A 24,410-nucleotide genomic window follows, 5' to 3' on the forward strand; every position below is an offset into this window, starting at 1 on the left:
GAAAGAGTGAGACAGTTATTGCTACTGTGGTAACTACTACCATGACCAGGTATCACTAGTTGCGCATTGTTCTAGACAGTCCATACACAGTAGAATGGAAGTCGTTCCTCCAAATGCCCACAGCTTTTGTTTGTGACAAAACAAACACAAGGAAAAATATGTGGAGACTGTGACCAAGCAAGTTCTAATAATTTCAGTTATAGTTTTCTCTGCCTGGCCGTCACCAGTAAATGTATTTCAGCAACAAGTAGTCTGAAAGAGGATGATACCTGAATTAGGTTTTTTTGCCATGTATGAAATGTACGGGTATTGAGTGTTAGAGGATTTTTGATGCTCCTCTGGTGAGTTCAGGTAAGGATGTGGGAAGATGAAGAGGCTTCTGAGATAATGACTTCCTCTTGTTCAATGACTTATCTGTCACTTTTATGGAGGATCCTGGGGAAGGACAAAGTCTCTGCTACTCTCAGGGTATTTGGGTGAGACTTCAGCAGGCGAGGAAGCCCCTTTCATTACAGGCACTGCCACTTATGAAGCTTTTGCTGTTCCAGAAAATGCTCTTTCACGCAAATCTTTCTTGCTTTACTGCTACAAGAAGTGTCTGTCCCACCTCTGCTAGCAGTATAGCCGAAGACTAATTGGAAACTGAATACTTGTCTTTTAAATGTCTCTCAGACAGACAAGTGAAGAACAGTCCATCACTGGCAGGTATTCTAGGACTGCAAAAGGCAGAGTGTTTGAGTCCCAGATAATCCTTTGCAGTTACACTAGAATAACTCTTGGGTGATAACAATAGTAAAAGAAGGCAGAGCCCAGGCTAGAAAATTATTATTCATCACAGGAGAAAAATATTTATGATAAGGGTGGGTAGGCACCATCTAAATGGAGAAAGCCAACTATTTGCAAAGAGACATGTAAGAAAAACAACTGGAACTGACAGAAAATGTAGTGGCTTTGGCTTTTATGAGAAGGATACATATGTCAGCAGTATTGCATGTAAAAGTCTCTACCTCCAGCACGCAGGGAAGACTACTAAAGAGAAAAGCATACAACCCTCTAGAAAGTGAAGCCTGGCAAGGAGAGAAGCCATATTTTACACAGAGATAGAATAAAATGTTGAGAGTGCTTTTTAAGTCTTTTTAAAGAAACAATTATATTGTTTTTCCAATACAGAATTGATTCAATTGTCCTCAGGCTTCTGAATCATTTACATCTGTAGAGAGATGCAAAATCGTAGAGAGATACAAAATCTTAAATCTCTATTTATCTTATGTAACTGGAAAGTCTTTAAATTGCAAAGACATCTGAAGTTGATTGGCTAAAGAGAATCAGAAAAGGTTTGGGACTAGAGAAAATTCTTATTCCTTTCATTGCAATACTTTTGAAATTGGTTTTATCATTACTCACATATGCTAGGCTTCCACCTCACTTTTTTTCTTTTTTACTTACTACTCCAACCGATATGTTTTTAAAAAGTGAAGTTTTACAAGAAACTTATATAATTTAAACTTCCTTAATAATGTTATCTACTTTAATCAAAATTCATGCAAAGATTCTGCCAGAGACACTTTCTCCCAGCATTAGTCATTATTAGAAAAAAAACTAAATTAATGCAACACAAATTATTTCCTTTAGCTGCGTGTTAGAGATTGCCCCTCAAGCCACCTACTTTCAGTTTATTTCTGTTATCGTCTTATGTTTTTGAAGAGTCAACACAGACCTTTACAAGTCTTGACCTTTACTAATGATTAACTGATTCTTTTTCTTTCTTTTGTTGTTTTTTTTTTTTTTTATTCTCCAATCTTTGCTTAGAACAAAATAAACATTCTTTGGATCAATGTTTTAAGTAGATAGAACTTCCTTATGCACAGGTGCATAAGGAAGAATTAAACTTACTGAAAAAAATTTCCTTTTATTTTCTTTCCCTAGTTTAAGTTTCCATATTAAACTCCAGCTTTAACAATAATGTATTTATCTTTTTTCTTATTTATTAGAAAATAGTCAATAGATAAAATACCACTTATTCTTGTCTCTTAAAACACTTTTATTGCCATTATTACCATAAGAACAATGATGCAGGATGTGTTGTCTCATCTGCATGTGAAATAACATGCTTTTTCATGGATTTATTATTATTCCCCACAACCTGTAAAACCTATAAATACTGTAATCTGGTTTTACTTGTGCTTGTAATCTACACAGGTGACATGTGGGTGCCAGAATCCAACATTTTTGCTTTAAAAAGCTACACTTAAAGGTAGCCTTCTGGCTTTAAAACAATATATCCTCCTATATCTTTCATAAAAAGAATAAAAAGTATTCTTTTTATGTATAGAATTTACCAGGGAATAAAACTGATGATACTTACATATCATGTTGGCTTTTCATTATTTAGACTGTATAGTTTTACATGTCCTCTAGTTTGAACTGTAAAATTATAACAAAAAAATCAGTTTTACTTTTGTTCAGATTTTGTTACTGTTGTCTTCTCATCTAGCTGAATATATTTCAGTGCTGTAAAATATGACCTACAGAAACGGTTGGTAATAATTTTTTGATGATTGCGTTTGCTTTTTTTTCTAATTAATTTTGAATCAAACTCAAAAGTTTAGTTCAAATGCAATATCATTGTGTATTCTAATAAACAAAGTAAATTTATGTACAAATATGTACCTGTGTGATATATAATCCATTTGGGTGTAGGTAAACTACAAATGTTTACTGTATGGAAATGCACTCTTCGAATCTGACATATAAGTTATCATTCTTTATGCGAAGGACATAAAAAGATACAAATAAGCAGCCTCCTTTATTATATCTGCTTATAAGATAGAAAGACTTAACCGTATGACCCTGCTTTAAGAAAACCCTAAGAAAAAAAAGGGACTTCCTAGAAATAGTATTCCTGTATGATAAATTGCTGTACTGCTAGCAGATAACAGAAGAGAATATGAAAAAGATTTTGAGATTTCAAAGTAGAATATAACGTTTGATGTACTTTTGATGCACACAGCAGTGTGTATGGCCTTAAAATTCAGTGCTTTCCAATAGAAGTAAAAATGGTCCCATCATTTCAACTAATATATCTTTACTAATTGTGAAGGACCTGTATTTTGTTATGTTCTGAATAGACAAAATATATATTAGAAAGATAATTTAGTAAGGATTCAGTATTGTTCTTTAACTCACAGAAGTGTTATCACAGATTAAGGCATTGCATAACATCTTCTGTGCCACAGTAAGTGATAACGTGTACTGTTACCCATTTGAAAAGCAAAGAAAATCCTGCTGTCGTAAACTTCAGCAATGCTTTAGCTTGCATTTACAACGCGCTAAATACATATTTCAGCAAATGCTGCTAGGGGTCAATTACTGAGGCGCAGCTGATCTACAACTCAGTCACTCTTGAGACCCCAATTAAGTGACTTGGAAATAACCAGCAACTGTACATCTATAACTAGTGAAGTCCTACTTTTCATCTGTGGATTGCTTGTAAACTGCTACTGTCAGTCCAACACTTTTCTCTCTGTGTGTGGGTTGAGGAGTTCTAGAGGCAACACCTAACACACTAGGCACTTGTACTGAAGTGGAATCAGCTCCATTGCTCCATTCCCAAATCTCTTTGGCACATCCTTTCTGTACAACTACCCAGGGACAAGATTACCATGGTATCTCACACTCGCTAACCACCACTGTCAGCAGTCTGGTAGTTAAGGCTTTTCCTATAGCGCATTAGATGATTGGTCCGCAGTCTCTCTCAGCTTTGTCTTTCTACTCCCTTCTCCCTCTGCCTGAAACCTCTACTGTCCTGAGGATTTAGCCAACTCCTTGAAAAGCTCAAACATGCTGAACACAGACCTAGAAACAGGCTGCTTTAAATTCTCTTCTTTCCAAGAAGAGTTAGAACCATTTCAACTCTAACGCCCGGGCTGCCATCTGGAGGGTAATCCAGCCCCCAGATTAATGTGACCTTTATATAAACCATGCTTAGATCCAGTGGAGCCTCCTCCCCCGTGGCAGTTCAGAGCTGCCTTCAGGCACAGCCTTGGCAGTGAAAAATCCTCCCAGCGGGGTGACTGCCCACGTGGATCCCCTCATCCATTAGGCTAATTCTGAATGAAGCGTACTGAATTTAGGACACAAAACCTCATGAATTACATTTCATGTCTTGGGATATTATGACAGCTCAGAGGAGTTGGTCCACACCCACACTTGTTAACAGATTGCCACGAAGCAAAAAAGGAGAGAGGGGCAGGGACACTGCAGAGTAGTAGGTGATATGACAGATCGATCAGTGGCACCATCTTGCCATAATAAGGACAACACTTCTAAATGACAAGCAAAGTTCAAAGGAAGAGATGTTCAAGCTCTGAGAGATACTGCCTTCTCTTGGTACAGTCTTGTCTTTTGATCAACTTCAGGCTGGAAATCTACTTCTAATTACATATAAGGCTAAATCAAAATGGAGTTGAAAAAAAGGATGTGCACAGACACTCTCTGAATGCAGTGCAGGTGAGCCTTTGGTAGTTTCGCACATACGATGTGGACCACAGCAGCTCACTATTCTTACAGAAAACTCTTGTTTCCTGTATAAAGAAAAAAAGTAAAGAATTTCAAAAGCAAAGTAATTTGCTTTTAAAATGATTAATTTTAAACCCTTTTCATTGATGATCATCTATAACATAAAGTCAGACAAAGTAAAAATAAGATCATGCACAATCCTAAGATCAGTTGCATGATACCTTTTCAGTGTATTGTACCGATAAAGTAGAGTCAATCACCTTACTTGTGCATGCTGTATTAAAGTCAGTATATTTTTTCCATAACAAAGGAATATTTCAAAGGCGGGAACAATCTTGAGATTATTTTTTTCATGCCACAAAGAGGAATGAAAAAAGTCTGAAAAATAAATATTCTGACATGACAATATTGAAAGACTGAAAATTTACCAATGAAAATATCATCTGCTAAAATTAAAATTGTCTTTGAAGTTTGATGAGCTGTATAAGTATGACTAAAATCAACCTTTAAAAAATATTTGTTATGTTGTTCTCAGTATCACTAATTTATCACGTATAGTTCTGCTGAAAAACATGAACCAGTATGGTTTTTACCATATAAATGAGTACAAAGGAGATGAAGCAAGAACAGCTGATAAACAAAATTAACTGAATGTCTAATTAAAAAGTTGATATGACTAATATACTTTTTTCTTTTATCACAGTAAAATGTGTTCTTTGCTCTCAAGTTTCTGTTACTGGATACCAGATAGCCAATAAAGTAACAGTGTGATTCATGTATAGCTTTAAATAATGTCAAAATAATGATGGAAATCTCTCTTGTGTTTGGTCATGGTAAATCATTAACACATCTCTGTTTATGGAGTTACATTTCAATGAATTTAACAGTCAAAAATTCAAACACATTAGAAGACTTGGGCCATAAATTTCTGTGATATACCATACCTATCACATTTCCAGTTATAAAATTAATGGTGTTAAACAGTTCAACGTAAAATGTTTCTGAAAGCTTTATTTTAAATAATTTTGAAAGCTTGCCATTCACTGGTATGTATAGGTATCATGAAGGAAGATATTCATAAACTCCAACTTCAGGTATGTCATCCCATATGTTTAAACAAAGAGTCTAAAATCCTCTGCAGTGAATGGAGTGAGTTTTTAGGGTGCCAAAGTCCAGACAAAAACCACCTGGATGGGAAGACACAGGTAGCTGCAGAGCAGTTCCACTCTGATGTGATATCATTTATGCCATACAGATGCCTCTCGATCTATATCGACCCTATGGGGAACCTACTGCGACCAACTATCGAGTGATGTTTCGTAATCACTTTGAGCCAAAACACCTTTATGTTGTCTTCTCCCCACTTTTCTCCTGGCTATGCCCTCCCACTCGCACCATGTCTTGGCACTAGGGTTTGTTGCACCCATGTCACCATCAGCATAGTGAGCCATCTCGCAAAAAAAGTGGTTTTCTTTCCTTTGGGATTACTTTTCAGCTGTCTCACAAAGCCTGCGAGCGCGAGCGCTGAAGCTGGCTGAAAGAAGAGGAAAGTGACAGGGCACAGGTGTCAGAGCAGCACAGATTTACACCTCAATAAAGCAGTCGTGAAACATCACACCATTAATGGCTAACCCAGCTGCCAGGTAAAATTGTGTGCCCTCAAGAGCCTCCACTGACTAATTCAAGAACCTGTTCAAGTCAGAGGTCTCAAGCTGGACAAAGTGAATACTCTTCACAACATATAAATAGCAGGAAAACAAGGGTATTGACAGCAATGGAAGTTAGGCATCTAATTATTTTTTTGTACATCTGACTCTAAATAGATTTTTATGTTTTTGATAATTTTCTCTTTCATGGTGACTATGTCAGAAGCATTTTAAACAGAAAAAAAAGAAAACAAAAACAAAACCAAAAAAAACCCAAAACAAAACAAAACAAAACCACAACAAAAAAAAGGAGTTTGCATGTCCAGATGTTCCAGGAAACAGTTACTAGCAAAATTTGCCTCCTTCCCAGACTTCTCTCTTTTGTAAAAGTAGAAGTTTGTACAATGCCTTCTCTCTTGAACTGCTGGTGTGCTGGCTCAGACTGCCCTGGCAGCCAGACTCCATTTTCTGCCTACCCTGTTGTCCTGACCTCAAGGAGAGACTGATATAAGGAATTCCCAAAATAAAATAACTCTGACAAAGGATGCAGAATTCATAAAACTAAAACAGCAGTCAGGGAATTGTAACAGGAGCCAATGCTCTTAGAAAAGTCTTTCAAGTATGCTAAGTTATTCTTTGTATGTGTCCATCCAGTAAATACTACAATAGCATTTTAATCCTTATTTTAATATCTGACTTAAACGAGGTTGAACTTTTATTGTTGGCAATGCATTTGCATATATGACTGTAATTAAATTATTCTGAACACTCCGGACAAACTAAAGATGTCTCATTCCTCAATAGCAATTCTAAGTAATTTCAGTCTTGGACTTTGTCTCTGTAAATGTAAGTTCTTTTTTCTTTTTTTGGTGAGGTATGTGCTTCATTTGTTTCTGTAGTGAATATGAATAGTTGCTTGGTATGTTTTATTTCTTGGTAAGTATGACTTTTTTCTAATATTTCCTTTCCTACAAATATTTACGGTTATTATAAACTAGTTAGTGGAATGAGACCAGTATATTTGTAATATAGTACATATCCATTTAAAGGAGACTTTGAGCAGTTGAAATGACTGATACACTAGAAGGTGACATTTACTGCAGGGTTCAAGACAGGCCTCGCAAGTAACTAGACGCTGAGGTGTAAATTGAAAGTCCGGTTTTACTGAACTGGATGCCTTCTCTCTCTTCTAACATCTTAGCTCCATGGTTCTCAGAAGTTACCTCTGAGTTCAGTGAAACAAGGGTTTAACACCAGTTTCTTTGTATTTGGAATTATTTTGTGTATACTTTCATATTGGCATGAAAACTCAGCACTGAATAAATCTCCTGTTTCAGATGATATTTTACTTTCTTGTGTGGAAACAAGAAAAAGTTACGACGTAGTCCACTGTCAGAATTTTACCTTAGGCAAAAGTATAAGATGTTAAAAGAGACTGTGGAAAAGACCGTTGTGTTATCTTTTGCTGTCTAGTGCATTCTGAGAGGGATCTAAGGCACAAATTATGATTGGCATGTGCATGTTATCACATTGCTGGTAATTTGTTGTCAAATATGAAATTTGGACTAATGACCATATGTATCCCATTATTCTCAAACTTAATGCAAAGCAAAGGAGTTAACTGACCTGTAGTTCTTAATCACGCATTCATCACTACCAGAGTGTGATATGAAGGTTTACATGCTATAAATAAACTGTTGTTGGAATATTTTTTTTTTTAAATCATTTATGCTATGTAGCATGAAACAGAATTTCCATAAGTATTTTTTTATTTGTAAGTTCCTCAGATATTAAATATAATATAGAATTAAATAGCTAGTGAATTGGCCACTTACATCAAATGTGTGTTGAGTATATCTACGGATACTATGTCCTGTGTATTGATCCGTAATATGCTATATAAAGAGACAAGAATAGCACCTAGATATGTACAATCTGAACTTTAATTTTTTTTTTTTTTATATTTAACAAATATAAAAAGATCCTGTTCCACTGATTGTTTGAAAATATTCATACTACTATGATGTTCTAAACTGACAACACAGTGCTATAAATTAAGTAGAATTCTTAACTTACCTTTTCAAAACTCAGCCCCTCAGTGTTCCTCTAAATAACTTCCTATTTTTTATTGACATGTCATACTGTCAAATCCCAATAATTGTTGCCATTAAGAATGCAAAAATTAGATGGGTTTTTCAGAATGACATCTGTGTACAGCACCAAACCTTAACAGAATTTACAAATCCATAGCACATCTAAAACAAAACCAATGTTCAGCACAGTTTCTTCTAAAACCACTCCTAATTTGGACTGCATGAGCATATGCTGACTTCACCAATACTGCTGGAAAGCATTTACTCTAGAACTGGAAAGAAGACTAATTCCTGGGAGAAAAAAACCTGTACTAGTGTTTGTTGTTCCAGCAATAGCCCAAAGACATGCTCACTGAAATCACCTCTACATGTGAAGACCATTGCTGCTCACAAGAGACCTGTGTCTCTAAGGCAAAATATTCTGGAGGAGTTAATTAATTTTAAATTGTTATCAATCATTAATTTAAAACACTTATCAATGATAAATACTTAGGACACAGTATTAAATTTTGATTTTGATATTCACTACTTAACATTTTAATGCTTTTCCATAGTACCATTAAGCACTGTTTTATTTTTTTGGTATACAAGGAAACACTTGTGTGTGTTTCAACATTAGATACAATGAAGTGCTTCCATACAATTTAGAAATACAAAGTAAAGCTTAAAGCCAAAACTCTGGGGAAAATGACTGCAGAACAATGTGAATCCTGATGTTTCAAATTTACACAATTACAGTCTTTTTAGGACTATAATTTCACAGGGTGGAAATCATGTACAGTATGCACCTATTTCTAAATTGCATTTCTCGGTATATAGTATTCTGTATTTATTATGATCTTGGATTCAATAAGTTATGTCCTACTGTCTCCCACAGAGTATTCTTATAAAATTTTTGCTGTATCTGACTATATTTTATTCTGCTAGGAAGAGACACATGATTTTTGATTGTTTAAGAAAGCATTTTCCAATCATCCAAGCTTTTGTATGATTATCCAACTGATACAGAAAAACTTTTGAGGTTCTACAGTCTTCTCTTATACTATGAAAATAAACTGGATGTTTACCTTCTTAATAAGAAACGTGAAAAATTGCACAATCTGAAATAGAAAATTCTCATATATCTAATCATATATCTAATCTGTACATAAAGAACGAAATGTACATAGTGGCAGAGAGACTGAACAGACACTTTTTATTGAAGTAAATCCTATTTAGATGCTTAACACAGAAGGTACCTCCAATAAGTATATAGTACTTTCTAGAGCAAAGGTTTCTCAATGGATTGTAATCTAACATGGATAAAGAAGTTTTATTATTCCATCATTAATTCAGATAAATGTTTCTTAGAAAATGCATTAATAAAGTGAGATAAAAATTGTAAGAATGCATTGTTAAGTTTTATCTATATGTGTGTATATATATGTTATATATAAAAGGAAAGATGAGGTATACATTCATATGTATCTATTCTCAGATGCACACACAGATGGAGAAAGAGAGAAAAATAAACATTTAAAATACATAGATAAACTATTTCTAATTATTTTAATTATGACTTTTTAGGGTTTGATTAAATTAGGAAAAAGAGTGGAAAGAAAATCAGTTGACATATTGTCACTGAGCTGTAACTTCAAACTTTTCATTTAGTGCACTTGAATGTTTCTGACTCATTTATTATTTGTTTTTTAGTAAACCGTGTTTGGCCCCCCATGGACAGCCTCAGCTCCAGAATTGGATTAATGCAATCTGAAGGTTGAAAGTCTGCAGAAGGGACTATAGGGCACCTAGGAAACATTTTTCTTTATTTTTTAATAATCAGATCTTAATTATTAAAATCTCCTTTATTGTCATGCAGTTTTCTTCTTCACTAGATTTTTTTTCCCCCCTGAGTCAAGACCTTTGGAAGGCCTCTGTCCATTTTTACTTTGGAAACATACTTCCATGCTATATTTCTGCATTTGGAATTGGAAAGCTCAGCTGAAAATGACAAGAAAAAATTTGAAAATTGTTTTCTTTCTTTCCAATAGAATGTATAAAACAGCATGTATGCGATTTTGGTCAGCTTGCATCTGGTTAGATTTAAAAGCTACATTTCAAACATTTGAGTTTTCATGAACCAGTCTGCAGTTAAATCATTAAGTGTGCAAGTGAGACTTTAAGCAAAGCTTTTTCCACTGGAAGTTCTACTACTTGACTAGGTCTGTATACTAAACAATTTTAGACCACAAATTATGATATGATATTAAAACAAAACATTTTAGAACAGTGAGGCTAGGAATTTCCCAGTGAAAACATTCCTTTAAAATATTAGTTTGTTGAAAACTAACTTTTCACAATAAATAGTTCAAACAGAAAAAAAGGACACTTAAATTTTTTTATTTTTTTTTTTTTTTTACCTTTTCAAAACATCCCTAGTTGTTTTTTTGAAAGGAAAACCTCAGCTCTTAGGTAAACAAAAAAATATATGTGTGAACTAAATTTTGAATTTATAGTTTTGATTATTCCCATGTGAATCTGTTGCACATATTATGTTTATCTAACCACAGAATACATCAAAGAACCAAAGTGTCCAATTTAATCACGATAGAAAAAAAGATCAATTTGTTTTAAATACTGCTAGTGTAATCAAACAGATAAACTTAGAAATCCCTATATCATAAGGAAAAAATTTTGGTTCCTGTTCCAGAGTGAATATAGCATTTAGATTAAATAAATAAAAAATTAATAATTTTAGATATTCTTTCATTTTCATTTTCATCCTGAAATGAGGCAGAGATTGCTAGTTATTTTATATCACTTTAGTTAATTTATTTATACAGCTGCTGATTAAGCTAGATAAGGAGGGCTTTTATCATTAATAAGGCCAATTTGTGAGGAAGATTTTTTTGACAACACAGTGCTATAAATTAAGTAGCATTCTCCCCTCCCTGATGATTTACGTCTGGAACTTCTTTGTATTCTTACTTCAGAAATAATACACTAAAAGCAGTTTCAGAGACATTTTTTCTTGCATGTGTGTGGGGAAGGGGGAGAAGGAAGCAAGCCCCAATTCACTAGGTAATAGTCAATTTAATTTTATTGAAATAATGCCCTAAAAACAAATAGGAAAAAAGCATTCACTGCATATTTGGTCACAAAAGTAATTTCTTAGTGTGGATGAAATTCAGGAAATCTCATTTCATTCAGATGACAGAGGAAGTGTTTAGGTGCCTGTCCAAACTTATCTTTTAGGTCCATTCATATAGTGCTGGAAATCCTTTATTTCTTTTTTCTTTTCTCTAGCATCAAGCTTAGCTAAAAATAATTCAACAATTCCTTTATTTTTCTAGGTGAATTTTGGCATTTCAAATTACAGCCTTGTGCAGAACCAGGAAACACACTGAAAAATGGGGAGGGGAGAGGCTGAGTAGCTAGTGAGGTGTTTAAAATAATTATTGAGGGTTTTCTGTTTTGGTTTTGATTTGGTTGGGTCTTTTTTTTAATTCAGATCCATTACTGTCTGTTGTGGACACACACCTGTCTTCTTTAGTAACATGAAGATGGACCAATTGGGTACTAAAATCAGATTTTTTTTGAGTCAGACTAAAAGTATTGTTCCTGTTTCCTTGAGGAGGACAGATATTTGACAGCGATGGTGGGAAAAACGATGTTACCTGAAAGACAGGTGAAACTGAAAAGACTCAGAACTTACCAATATAGAAAAACAGAACATAATTTTTATGTAAATATACATATAATGGATGATATATTTATATCATAAATATGTAATTTTTACATTAATCTAGAATTAAAAAAAAAGAGTTATCTGAAATTTCAGGATTTTTTATGTGTAAGAAACAATGTTAATTAATTCCTTTCTGAACTGGTCTGAACTGAAAGGTTTGTATTTTTATTATTATTCCCCAAGGGGTTTTTATGTTAGCAGGGATTCGTTTGGTTGATTTCGTTAGTGTGTTGAGAGTAAGAGGAAGAATACTGCGGGATGCAGTTCCTTGGGTGATCATGTTGTTGTTCGTTACGTGTGCCTCGCCTCCCCTTGCCTCCCATTCCTTGCCTGCTTTTCTCCCCTCCCTGGCATCGGCTGCTGCCAGTCCACAGTGTGGCTCAAAGCTGAGTGGGAAACACTCCTCATCTCCTTATAGCTCCAAGCTTCTTGCAGCCGGCATGCTTCTGAAGACTGTGCTTGACATAATATTTTATCTGGAGTCATTGCTTCCAGAGAAGCAGTTTATATTGAGGTCACCACAGCTACCTAAGGATCCTTTAAACAGGAGAAAAGCTTAAAAAGAAGACAGTATTTTTACCCTTACAACAGGATTAAGTTATTGATTACAAAATTGGAAGTGAAGTTACATACAAAAAACACTAAATGCGGAACAGGATAAGTTGGGAACCAATATTTCTTTCCTCATCTAGGATGTCTTGGCTGTCTCATGCTGTCTTTTAAGAAAAGCCTTTGAGAAATGACTTTCTCCTTCAATTTCAATCCTGTGTTTCTATCTTGTGCTTTTCTGGTTACTATTCAGTGTGATAAAAAGATATTTCAGATGAGCTTGCAAGATTGCTGTGACTCTTTAGGGTTGCTCACTGCAGCGCAGCCATGCTTGCCACTCTCCCAAACATCAGGTGGATAGCAGGACACCTTTCCCACAACTGACTGCGGATAGCTTGAGTGTGATGGGAGCCTGTAGGTTCATAGGACTGAGGAGTGCAGATTCTCCAGCTCTGGTTTCTTTCCTCTTGCCTTAGCAAGTCAAAATGCAGTTGCTAATTTATGTCACAGCACTCTATCAGTCACCCCTTAGAGAAAAGCCTTCCTTAATGTGCAGTCACCTTTTAGTCTGATGCTGTTTTATGAAAGCCATGCAGCACAGTAATATAGCAGGTATTTGGTCCCATGAAATTAATTTTAATATACCTCAGCACTAAATGTCAGATGTCTCTGTCACTCAGCAGTGCTGGGGACAAATGAATGAGGCACGCCTGGAGTCTTCCCACCTTGATTTAGACATTGCATGGAGGTACCCTGTTTAAGAACTGGACTCAAGTAGCTCCTTCAGCAGTAAACACATTGGGGGTTACGGAGGGTTCTTTCAAGAGTGTGCCCAGCACCACTCGCCAGAGGCCTGCCAGCTGGGGGACATTTTGAGGTGAATCATCACTACTGACACTTCAGCACACCATGCGCACCGGCAGAAGCACACACATCCCTGTAAATTATGTACGCACCCTCCGGGGGATGCTTTGACACTTGCAGCCTGCTTCATTTCCAGCTCCAGGAGGAGGACTTTGAGGTGAGAAGCACAGAAATGTGGGGGAAGAGCAGGGATTGCCCCAGCTCCCCACTGCGCTGACTGGGGACCTGCTAATGAAATCCCAGACTACCTCAAGCTCCTAGTTCCTTGCTCTCCCTTTTCTGTGCCACCCATGCCACTTATCCCCCTTCCACCAACATGTTTATTTTCCAAATAAGGACCAACACACTATCCCAAACACATTCTGGATGACTAGCATGTTTTTTGGCAGTCTGCAACATGTGGTCACCCCAAGCCTCAGGTGGGTAGGAAGCTGCTGGTTTAGGTGACTGTCTAAGGTTTGGCTAAGTGAATCTTGACATTATTCTGATGTTAGACTGTTTTACATTTTTTTGCAGGATTTGAACTGGCCCCCTGAAGTGAATGATAGCTTTTCTTGGTGAAAGTGAAACATAGGCCTTTCAAATGTTATCCAGCAGAACTAAGACATTAAGCCTAAGAGTGGAACAACATAATTTTCGTGTCAGGGAACTATCACTTTTTTGCACTTGCTCCAGTTCTCACAGGATTTTCACAGGCTTTTAAACAACAAATTAATATATTCTTGTAGCTTCTTGGTATAACACTAAGTATTATAGCTTCACATTCCTTTACGGTCAGACTTCCCCATCTGTATCTGAAAGTGTCATTTTCAAATTAACTCTTTCATATTCATCAACAGCTATTTAGTTTTCTGAAAAGTGTCTTTTCCAAACCCAGCACTTCTCAAATTATTTAATCTGTTTCTTAGAACTATGAGAATTAAAAGATATGCTTGATCTAAAAGTCATAGATAAAAAGCCTCTAGCTAGCCATTAATAGTTACACTCTTATTGAAATAGTCTCATCAATTTAGTATATTTAGCAAGACAACGTTAAAGCCCAAAAAGGTTCTGCCTTTTGTGGGTTTTTTTTCATCAAAAATACCTTAGCAAGCAACATTAGTTAGGAAAAAAAATGTGTAGAGTCACTTTGCTTTCGGTTCCCCAGGCTTGTGTTCAAATGAAAAGGTAAAATCATCTAGGATTGTCATATCAGAAAAGTTTTCTCAGTTGGTATATCAGAAACAATACTTCAAAAGAACAACAGAAATTAGCTCTAGAAAGAAATATGTTACATCTTGCCTTTAAATAAAATTTTTAATCGTATTGGAAAACATGTATATCAGCATCTTAGAATATTACCTCAATAGCATGAATCATTTTAGGTAATATTTTATGAATATTAAAACAAAAACTGTATTATTCTCTGGCCACTATTAACCATAGGCTGGCAAGCACCATAAAATGTTCTGCCAATGACTGTCAGAATTAATTTGCAAGCCTTCTGCTTTTTCTGGTGTTGTGCTGCAGAATGTACTGAGTTTTGCTTGCTTTATTTCTTTATTTCTTCCTATGAGATTTAGACAACCACAAGATTTGTTTCTATTTGTTTCTGTAGCTAACATGCTAGAAGATATATCAATAGGTTACTATTCTGACACCAAAGCCTAATTCCAGTGTAACCTACTGAGGACTGTTTGTTTCTTACAAGTTGCCCTCCGTGTCAATCCACAAAGGAGATAGATTGTTATATCCTGAGAACTGTAGTAACTCATGCGCTTAGCTTTGGAGCCTTAATTACCTGTACAGAAGTAAGAGACCAAAGTGACAAACCATACCCACCATCGACTAGGCTAGAAAAAGTGAAACAAAATGGTTTCTTCATGCATCAGTTTCTCTCCACCACTCTTTACATATACATTTGTACATTCAGACTAATCAGCTGTTATCATGTTAATGTCTCACTGTTTGCTGGATAGTTTTAGACCAGCACATTTATAATTACAGAACATCTTTATGATTCCGTAAGTGATCACCAAATAAAAGAAATATTGCAAGCAGAATTTAAACCACAAAATCCCCTGGAATCCCATATTAAAAATAAGTGTGTGTGTGTGTGTGTGTATAAATATACAGAAACGGGGAAGTTTAGAAAAAAAAACTCAGGTATACTCATAACTATAAATTTTCAGCATAGATAAAAACCTGTATAAGTAATATTCAAGAGCTTAGTATTCAGTATTAATTGCTACCATTTTTTTGTGAACAACAATCTTCTAGATAGTATATGATAAATTTCTGCATGGAAACAAAGTATGTTTAATGCCTTTTCAAAGAAATTATTAATGCCAACATACCATCACATTACCATCATGTATTAACAGTTAAAATACCTTCATACAATTTGAATAGAAATTATGCATTTGCTACTTACCTAACTGGGTCTCCTGAATTGTTAGCTTACTCTCCAAGGGGTGTAAAAGCTTTGGTGGTTTATCTGTTAGTGGTGCTAGAAAAGAAAGAAATTCACATATATACTTTTCTGATTATTATTGGGTAGAATAAGACTTGATTTTATACCTATTGTTTCAGGAATGCTTGTTTTTCTTTCGTTTAAATAATTTTCATGCCTTCAGTAGCTGTAAATGTCTTTGCTTAGAGAGTAAATGTAGCACCAAAATTTAGAATCTTTCCCATGCTAAGGTTTTGAACACACTTGTGTTAGAGAAAGTCATTGCTTCAAACCCCCACAAAAAACATGCACTGACATGTTACAATTTTGTGTTTTCATAAATATTATCCAGCATTTCATATTTTGTTATAACATTTAATTACCTTTCTATCAAGTAGAGTGATTAGTATAGAAATAATATAAAGTTACTGTAGAAAATATTTGAATATTTGATGAAAATTTTATTAAAAAAGATATTACCACCACTGAAACTTTTGAAAGTGGAGTACTAGAAAATGGCTCAGTTTTCAAAATCCAAGGGATGGATACAGCGAAATAATGTCAAGATTCCTAATAGGAGGACTTCCCTCCTCTACATTGATCTACATTTGATCTATATTAGTAGACTTAGGCAAATTGGGGAATAGGAAGAGTTTTGTAGTGGTCAAAAACCTTCTGAAGGTTGTCGAAGCATGTTCAAACCATGCAGCTAAATAGTGCAGCTATTCTACTACATCCGTCATCTGTATACTTAACTCATAGAAGTGACATTGATTATTACTACTTTTGTTGTTGTTAGCAAGTGTACTCTTTACTGATCTCTGACAGATGAGTGCATGCTATATGAAAAAAGGACATTCTTTTACTTTTTTTCTTTAAAATTGATAGTAAATGTTCATGGGAAAGCTCCAACTTTTGTAGTCACCTGGAACATTTTGATATTTTTCTTTTCAACATTAATTCATACTTCAGTCTTTAACACAGATTATGGGCTGTCAGAGATTTAAAGTACGGTTGACATTTTGATATAACTCTATAATATTTGTTCCCTCCAACTTGTCAAAATCACTGTTCCCTTTCTTACTGACACACACACATCCACATGTGTATGGGTTTAATCTACTAAACACACTCATCTCCTGTCAGTTGAATTGCAGGAGAGGTTTAGCTGCATTCTCTTTACTATGTTTCCTCTGCTCTTTGATTAAATTATCAATGCCCTTTAAAATCTACAGTACTAATTTCAACTTTGTAGCAATTACAGAATGGAACGATTATCAACTCATATGTTTCTGCTCTACAGAGGTTTTCCTATATCTGACCAGAGCATAAATCCACCCAATTGGTGTCTGGGATGTTGACCCATCAGATCTAGGACTGAATCAACATATCTCTTCAAGGATGGGAACAGAACTGGATTTGGACCCTCTTTCCGTTCATTCTTCCAACAACAGCTTCTACTCCCTACAGGAAATCATTCTGCACAATACATTTTGGAGAGAGCCACAGCTGTGAAAGATTTTTCGGCAGCATCTCTAAGCTGTTACATTTCTTTCCACTGATTTGAATGCTTTTTAGCTCTCTTTGTCTCTTTTTTTTTTTTTTTTCTTTTTCTTGGGGGCTAAAGTGGGTGGAAGGGAAAAGGATTCAAAATACATTTTTTCTTAAACTGCAAAATTAGTCATTCCCATTTCTTAACTTCTCTGTAAAGGCTCATAATTTATCAGCACATTGCCATTTTTTAAACACCATCCACTATGAATTTAAATTTAGTTTTGCAGTTCTGTCATTCTCAACTCAATTACCATTCATCAGATAATGTCTTCTGAGTCACTGTTGTTCTAAATCTGTTTTGAAACTCTTTCAGCAAACAAAGTTCTCTCATTGTATGCAAAGATATAGTAACTGGTGGAGTCAATCCAAATGCAACAAATAAGTAGATTAGAAAACAGTATTTTACTCAGTTTAAGCAAAGATCGACATTACTTTTGTGGTCCTGTACTTCAAGTCTCTATGAGGCTTCCTACTTTTAAATAAATAGGCACAGGAAGTTAATATATGCAGATAAATCATCCTTCAACAACAGCATGAAGTTATTATAAAAGTGGTGCCCAATTTAATTTTCCCATAACTTGTGAGATTCAATAGATAATTTAACAGATAAAACATTACTGAAAATAATAAATTACACAGATAACTAATGTATCAGAATTACAGGAACATGTAGGCTGGAAAAAGGCTCTGAAGGCCCAGTGGTCCAACCTTCTGTTCAAAGCAAGTCCAATAGATCAGCTTGTCAAGACCTGGTCCAGTCATGTTTTTAACATCTTTGTGGATGGAGATTTCACCACTTCAGGCGTTCCAGTCCCCAGCCACTTTGTGGCCCTGCAGTAGACACAATCCAGTACACCCATGTCCTTTTGTACACCAGGGAGCTCCGAATTTGACACAGCATTCCAGATGTGCCCTCACAGATCCTAAACAGCTGTGAAGGATCACCCTCCTGGACCTGCGAGTTCAATTCTTGCCAAGAGCTGTGCAGCTGGCCTTTTCCAACTCATGCTCAACTTACTGTGCACCTGGGCTGCCAGGACCTTTCCTGCAAAGCTTTTTTCTACTCACTCAGCCCCTGTTTCTGCACTGCTGCACAGGGTTATTCCACTCCTAAAGCAAGATGTTGCATTTGCCTTTGTTGGACTCCACAACTTTCTCCAACTTGGCAAGGTCCCCCTAAACAGCAGCCCTGCCCTCCACTTTGTCACCCATTCCTCCCATTTTGCTGAGAGTGCACTCCATCCCATCATCCAGGAATACATAAAAGTTCCGATCAACATTAAAACTAAGATACACCAGAGGTTAACTGTGTTGTATACTTATTTTTAAGTGTCAGTTACTAATATTTGTGGCCAGGAAGAATTAATGCTTAATAAGACAGTGCAAGTCCAAGCTCACTCGATTGGGGCAAATATCAGTATTTCAGTGTTGCATTCGCTATTGTTGCCTACCAACCTAACACTGTTGGGGGTATGTCTATACTACAAGCAATCATATCTCCTGGGGCCAACTCCTTCACCCATCTGGAAGACCAAAAGCATCCCTGGGTATTCTGTATTCCAGAGTTTTAAGCTGTAGAGAAATACTGTGAATGGGAGCAACATAGTCAAGGAAAATAATTTTTAAAACTCAATACACTTTAAATATCAGATTTTCAAAGGTGATTTGAAATGTGCCCTCAGTCAGTCAACAACTTTAGTGTCTGTTATTTTATCTGTTTATTCACCTGCAAATGCATGCATGTTTTCCTGGCAATTAATCCATGTGGTCTGAGACATAGGTGGGAATTTCTCCAGCTCCCTTTCAAGTTTACAGTCTCCACAGACAGCAACATTAATGGACAGCACAGAGTTTCTGTAATCCTCATTTAGTTTAGAAACTCTGAAGTAGACCCATGCGTCTCCTACCAGCTGTTTGATATCCTTCAAACCATGGGGTGTGTCTTCTTTACTGGGTCAACCAATGCAACGAGCTATTCAAAATTAATACCATTTTCCAATTGATATATTGAGGAACAGTTATCTACTAAATTGAACAGCAAAACCAGAATTTAATCCTTTCCTCCTAAACTTCTACTAAATAGCAAGAATCAAACAAAAATTACAAATATCACAACTACAGCTGGTCTTCTAAACAAGTTAAATATCTTTTCTTTCTTATGAATAGATGTAGGAAGGCGATAATTTTCGTGTCCTACAAAAATATCCACAATTTAAAAGTACTTCCTGTTCTGTACTGTATGTAAAGAACCAGAATTCTTTTGCATGTGTTTAAAAAAATAAAGAGACGATCCCACCAGGTAGTAGTTATCAACATAGATGTCATAAAGGAGGAACATTGTGTTCAGATTCCTATTCTTGCATGAGGGGATTCTCAAGTCTTTTGGCAAGAATCTTACTTCCTGGATATTATTACCTACTGATGCATGGGTGCACTTCTCCCCCTCCCTCTTTCCCCTCCCCCTCCCCTTTTTCTTTCTCTTTCTCTCTTTCCCCATCCCCGTCCCATTTTTTGTTTTGTTTTTTTTTTTCCTTTTCCACTTAAGAGTCAAGAACCTTATCTGAGACAAAACTAACCAAAACTGGTATATTCCTTCCAAAAAAATGGGGTTTGACAAGTCAGATTCTTTCAAAGGAAAGCTGCTGGATCATAAATCAAGTTTACAGCCCATCTTATATTTGACTTCTGAACCATCACTGATGAATGGTTTGAAAACAAATATGTGTCAAACTTGTTTTTTATTAGAAATAAACTAAAGTAAAAAAAAAATCATAAGTGAAGTAACTGATTCTGAAACTGTATTAACAATTAATATTTAACTTCAGAGATATCATTCAGCTGCAGACACATTGATCTTGCTCAAAGAGAAAGTGACTAAATTCACATTCCATGTCTATCAGATTGGATGTACATTTAAAACACATCGAACAATTTGTCTTGCGGTGATGAAACTGAGAGCCACCACAATCAGTCACCCAGCTGGAAACTAGCCAGAAGATAATATTTTTACATCAGCCACCTACTTCCATACTCTTCTTTCTAAGCTGCCGCTTTAACTTCAGATGTTTACAGTCACGATACACGCATTTGCTCTATGCGAAATTCTGTTATTTGAAGAGACCAGCCACCTGTTAGAATTTAACACAGCTAATGAAGAAAAGCTTAATCCAAACTGTACATCAAAATATCACTAACCTGGATGTCAAAAAATGGAACTGCCTCAAACCCCACAAACTTTATAATAGAAAAATAATAATTCCGAAGATCTATGTTTATGTCTGTTTTACAAAATGCTTTCAGATTCTTCTTTACAAATTGTAATGATTACAAATAGTCTTAGTTTCTTAGAGGCAGACAGGGCTATGTGGAATTGTCTGTACCTCATAAAGGCAGTTAGTGGCTGGACACTTCCTGCAAGGGCAAAAATTCACAAGAATGGCTCCCTTACCTGACCAGTCTGCGTTATCTATATTTTAGAGTATTTCTTGTTCAACTTTTTTATTGACGTAAAACTGCAATGGTATTAAACCTCTTACGTTTTGGAACTTAGACCATTTTTAGAAAAAAAAACTGTCATCTCCCTGGAAGAGATTGCAACTATAGCACAGGATTAAATAGGGGAAAGTTTGTTACTACGCTAAAGCAAAATATTCCTACACTTTGGAAGGAAACCAGAGAGGTGGAGTTCTTTTTCTGAAGTCCACACTGTTACTTTGAATTCACTCCATGGTTTGGAAAGATCCCTCATCTCTCAGCTTGCCTCTAGGAACTAAGGGAATTCCTCATTACAATTTAATTTCCCACTGATTTTCTGAGCCTGCGTTTCTTTTTGTCCTTTCTTATCATGCTTTTTTTGGCACAGGCAAAGGACCCTGGGGGACAAGGCACCTCTGTCAGAGGAGGGACATTAGGATACAAAGCTGAATCTTCAGGCACTTCTCAGCATAGTGCCTGGCACTGCTGCCTGGTCGTCGTGCTCTCAGAGTTGGGCAGTGCCTGGCTATGAAGTGCATGTGATGTGCTGACCCCTCTAACTACCACGTCTCAACATTTAGCCAAGCATCGTCAAGCATGATAATCTCATACCAACGGCAGTGGAGAGGATTTGAAATGAGATTAAAACAATAGATTTTATTTTTTTGGTATGTTAAAATGTCCACTTCACGAGAGGACTCTTGAAATAAAGTACTGTCATCGGAAAGCCATCATTTATGAAAAGCTGCTGTAGATGGCAATATTTAGCAATCACAGGTAAATATAAGAACATGAAGAAAAACTGTAGCATTTCAGTTGATAATTGCAGTACCTTGGAAAAACACTGGTGTATGCTTTTGGGTTTGATTTTTTTTTTTTCCAATAGTGATGTCTGTAAAAGAAATAATGCAGTAGCAGTAGTCTATAGCAGGTTGCTATAAAATTAATTACGTGCAGCCTGAACCTGCAGTCTTGAAACATTAATATACACAGTCACTGTCCAGATGAATATTAATATTGAGATCTCTGAGGTTCCTCAGAGCAATTGCAAGCAGAGCAAAACATAAGTAATGCAATGCAAGGATGTTGGGTTTTTTCTTTATTTCTCGTAACATAAGTATAGCCCTACATATTCAGATATATCACTAGAGAAATCATTGCCTTTTAAAAAATAAATCTACGGCAGGGTCTTTCACAAAAAGGAAATTCTTTATACCTGTTTGAGACTTCTAACAACCTTAAATCTCATTTCTCAGTTACAATCAGATTAGTTTTCATCCACAAGGGCATCATTTAAAATCACATATGCCATGAATTGCACAGCAGCCCGGTAAGAATATTCTGCCTCACTGTGTGAACAAGCCCGATTATACTCTGAACGAAGCAGTTCAAACTGAGGGCAGACACATATAAGGATACTGAAGATACGTGTGTGAAGCCATAGGCATATGACCATAAATGAGCTGCTTAATGTGACTTAGTTATCGCTATGACTGATTGAAGATCAGCTTTTATCTTCTGAAATGTTCCCATAAATCTTGCATTGAGGGACAAAAATTCTGCCTCTTCTTTCAGTTTATGTCTTTTTCATTGTCCTCTCCTTACCACATATTAAAAATATCTCCAGCCCTACTCCTCTGGGCATACAAATAAAAACAGTCTTTATTTCTCATACCTAATCCTATCTTCTGATGTTTTTCCCAAACTGAAGTTAAAATCCTCATTTTTTTTTACATAAGAAAAATTTCCTAAAAGAACTATGTAATGCAGTAAATAGAATATTAGCACTTCGTATGAGAAACTGCAGAAGCAGATAAAATGGTAACTAATAATGAGGCCATTATTATGCAAAAACTTTAAGTGATGCGTATTGACAAAAGGAGAGGCATCACTAAAACAAAACCTTAGAAGATGGGAATAATATTTTCAAGAAGCCTTTTAAAATGTTTTCAGCTTGTGAGTCCCCTGTGATTAACAACAGGTTGTATACTGGAGGAGAAGAGCAAATGCAGCCAGCTGTTGAGGTTTTCATTATCTGCTCATCTCTAATTGAATCTGATGTGACATTTGTGCTACACCTATGACTTCAGAGAAGATGCATATATCACTCTTTTCTTTTTCTGTTATTTTTCTTGAACACACAGTGACAGCTCACAGTGGTTTCAAAGGAAAAGGTACAAATAAGCAAGATGCTGCCATCACAGATGCTAATGCAGTCTTGAAATAGAAAAAACCCCAGAGTATATGTAGTTAAAACTACTGAGTGAAATATCAGTCTAACATCTTGACACTATCAGTCTCTTTGTGCGGCAGATTTAGAATTTATATTTTGATCTTACAAAGAGGAAAGGAAGCAAAAAGGCAAGGCTTCAATCCTAAAAGACTTTTATTATAGGGACAGGATTCCCCCTACCCCACAAAAATGAAGAGACTCAAAATACAAAAAGACAATTAAAAATATTAAAGGATCAAAAATATCCAAAATATTTTTTTCTCTTTTGCATAAAGTTCCTCTGCATGACACCTTTGTTTCTGTACAAAACTAATCCCTAAAGCAAGATAATGGAAATGAGATTTTCTAGGTAGGTCTATGAAAAGGATGTCATGCTAAAGCCCGCTCTGTGTGCTTCCTCTGTTAAATTTGCCCCTCGACTTCCATCTAAAAGACATCAGATCATCCTAAAAAAACTCAGAAATGGTGAACAAGATGGCTGCTGCTGTTTTGCTATAACCAAGCATGTGATACATTATCTGTGCCTTTAACTAAAATAAATGCTGTTGTTACCAACAGAATGAAACCACGCATCCAGGGGCACTTCCACCAGGAGATTCTCTGATGTTTCAGCTTAATGGTGACGCTCACCAGCATTTCATTCAGCGGGAATTTTGTCTGTTTTGACATTTTTATATTACTGGCTCACATGAGTCCTCGAGGCCAAAACAGCTACGACTCCTCCTGCCAGCGTGCCACAAGTGGATGCTTTGCATTACCATTTTTATACTGCTTGAGGAGGGCACCCACACCTGTTGTTTGCCACATGTAAGCGGGCACTCTTACAAAACACGTCAGCGGGGTCTGACATTTCATGCAGCCGCAAACTCCTCCTTCTGCTCTTGTAGTAACACCACCTATCAGACAAAATAAGCGGAGGACCGAGAAGACCACTACAATTGGCTCGTTTTAGTAGTCATGCATTGAGCTTCTGGTTTGAGTTCAGCTTGTTCTACAATTTTATCCACACGAAGCTTTCCCTAAAACATCCTTGTCTTTACCACTGTGTGAGAACAGGATTAAGCAAATCCAGTTCACCTCAGTTAAACCGTACATCCTGCAGTTTCTGCTATTGCTCTATTCCAAGACAAATGAAAAGTTTTGGGAGGTTGTTTCCTAGCACTTTTTAAGTCTGATAGCCCATACTAATGATTTTTTGAGGGATCTACATGGACCGTGACCCTTACTGTAACTACTTTTAGCTATATTTATTTGCAGTTAGAACCCATCGTAAGAGGTTGTGTGGGTTTTTTTTTTTTTTGCTCCTATATCTATCTACATG

General features: G+C 36.0%; 1 protein-coding gene across 1 annotated transcript in view; it reads right to left on the bottom strand.

The window, feature by feature from the left end:
- The window catches only part of IL1RAPL1 (interleukin 1 receptor accessory protein-like 1), a 355,957-nt gene that overhangs the window by 154,946 nt on the left and 176,601 nt on the right, over positions 1-24,410 (bottom strand). Inside the window, exon 5 of the mRNA XM_009880548.1 lies at positions 15,811-15,885. Coding sequence (XP_009878850.1) covers positions 15,811-15,885 — 75 coding nt within the window. The remainder of the gene's footprint in view (positions 1-15,810; positions 15,886-24,410) is intronic.

The sequence above is a fragment of the Charadrius vociferus genome, unplaced genomic scaffold (genome assembly GCF_000708025.1).
Source record: "Charadrius vociferus isolate BGI_N301 unplaced genomic scaffold, ASM70802v2 scaffold22, whole genome shotgun sequence".
NCBI lineage: Eukaryota > Metazoa > Chordata > Aves > Charadriiformes > Charadriidae > Charadrius > Charadrius vociferus.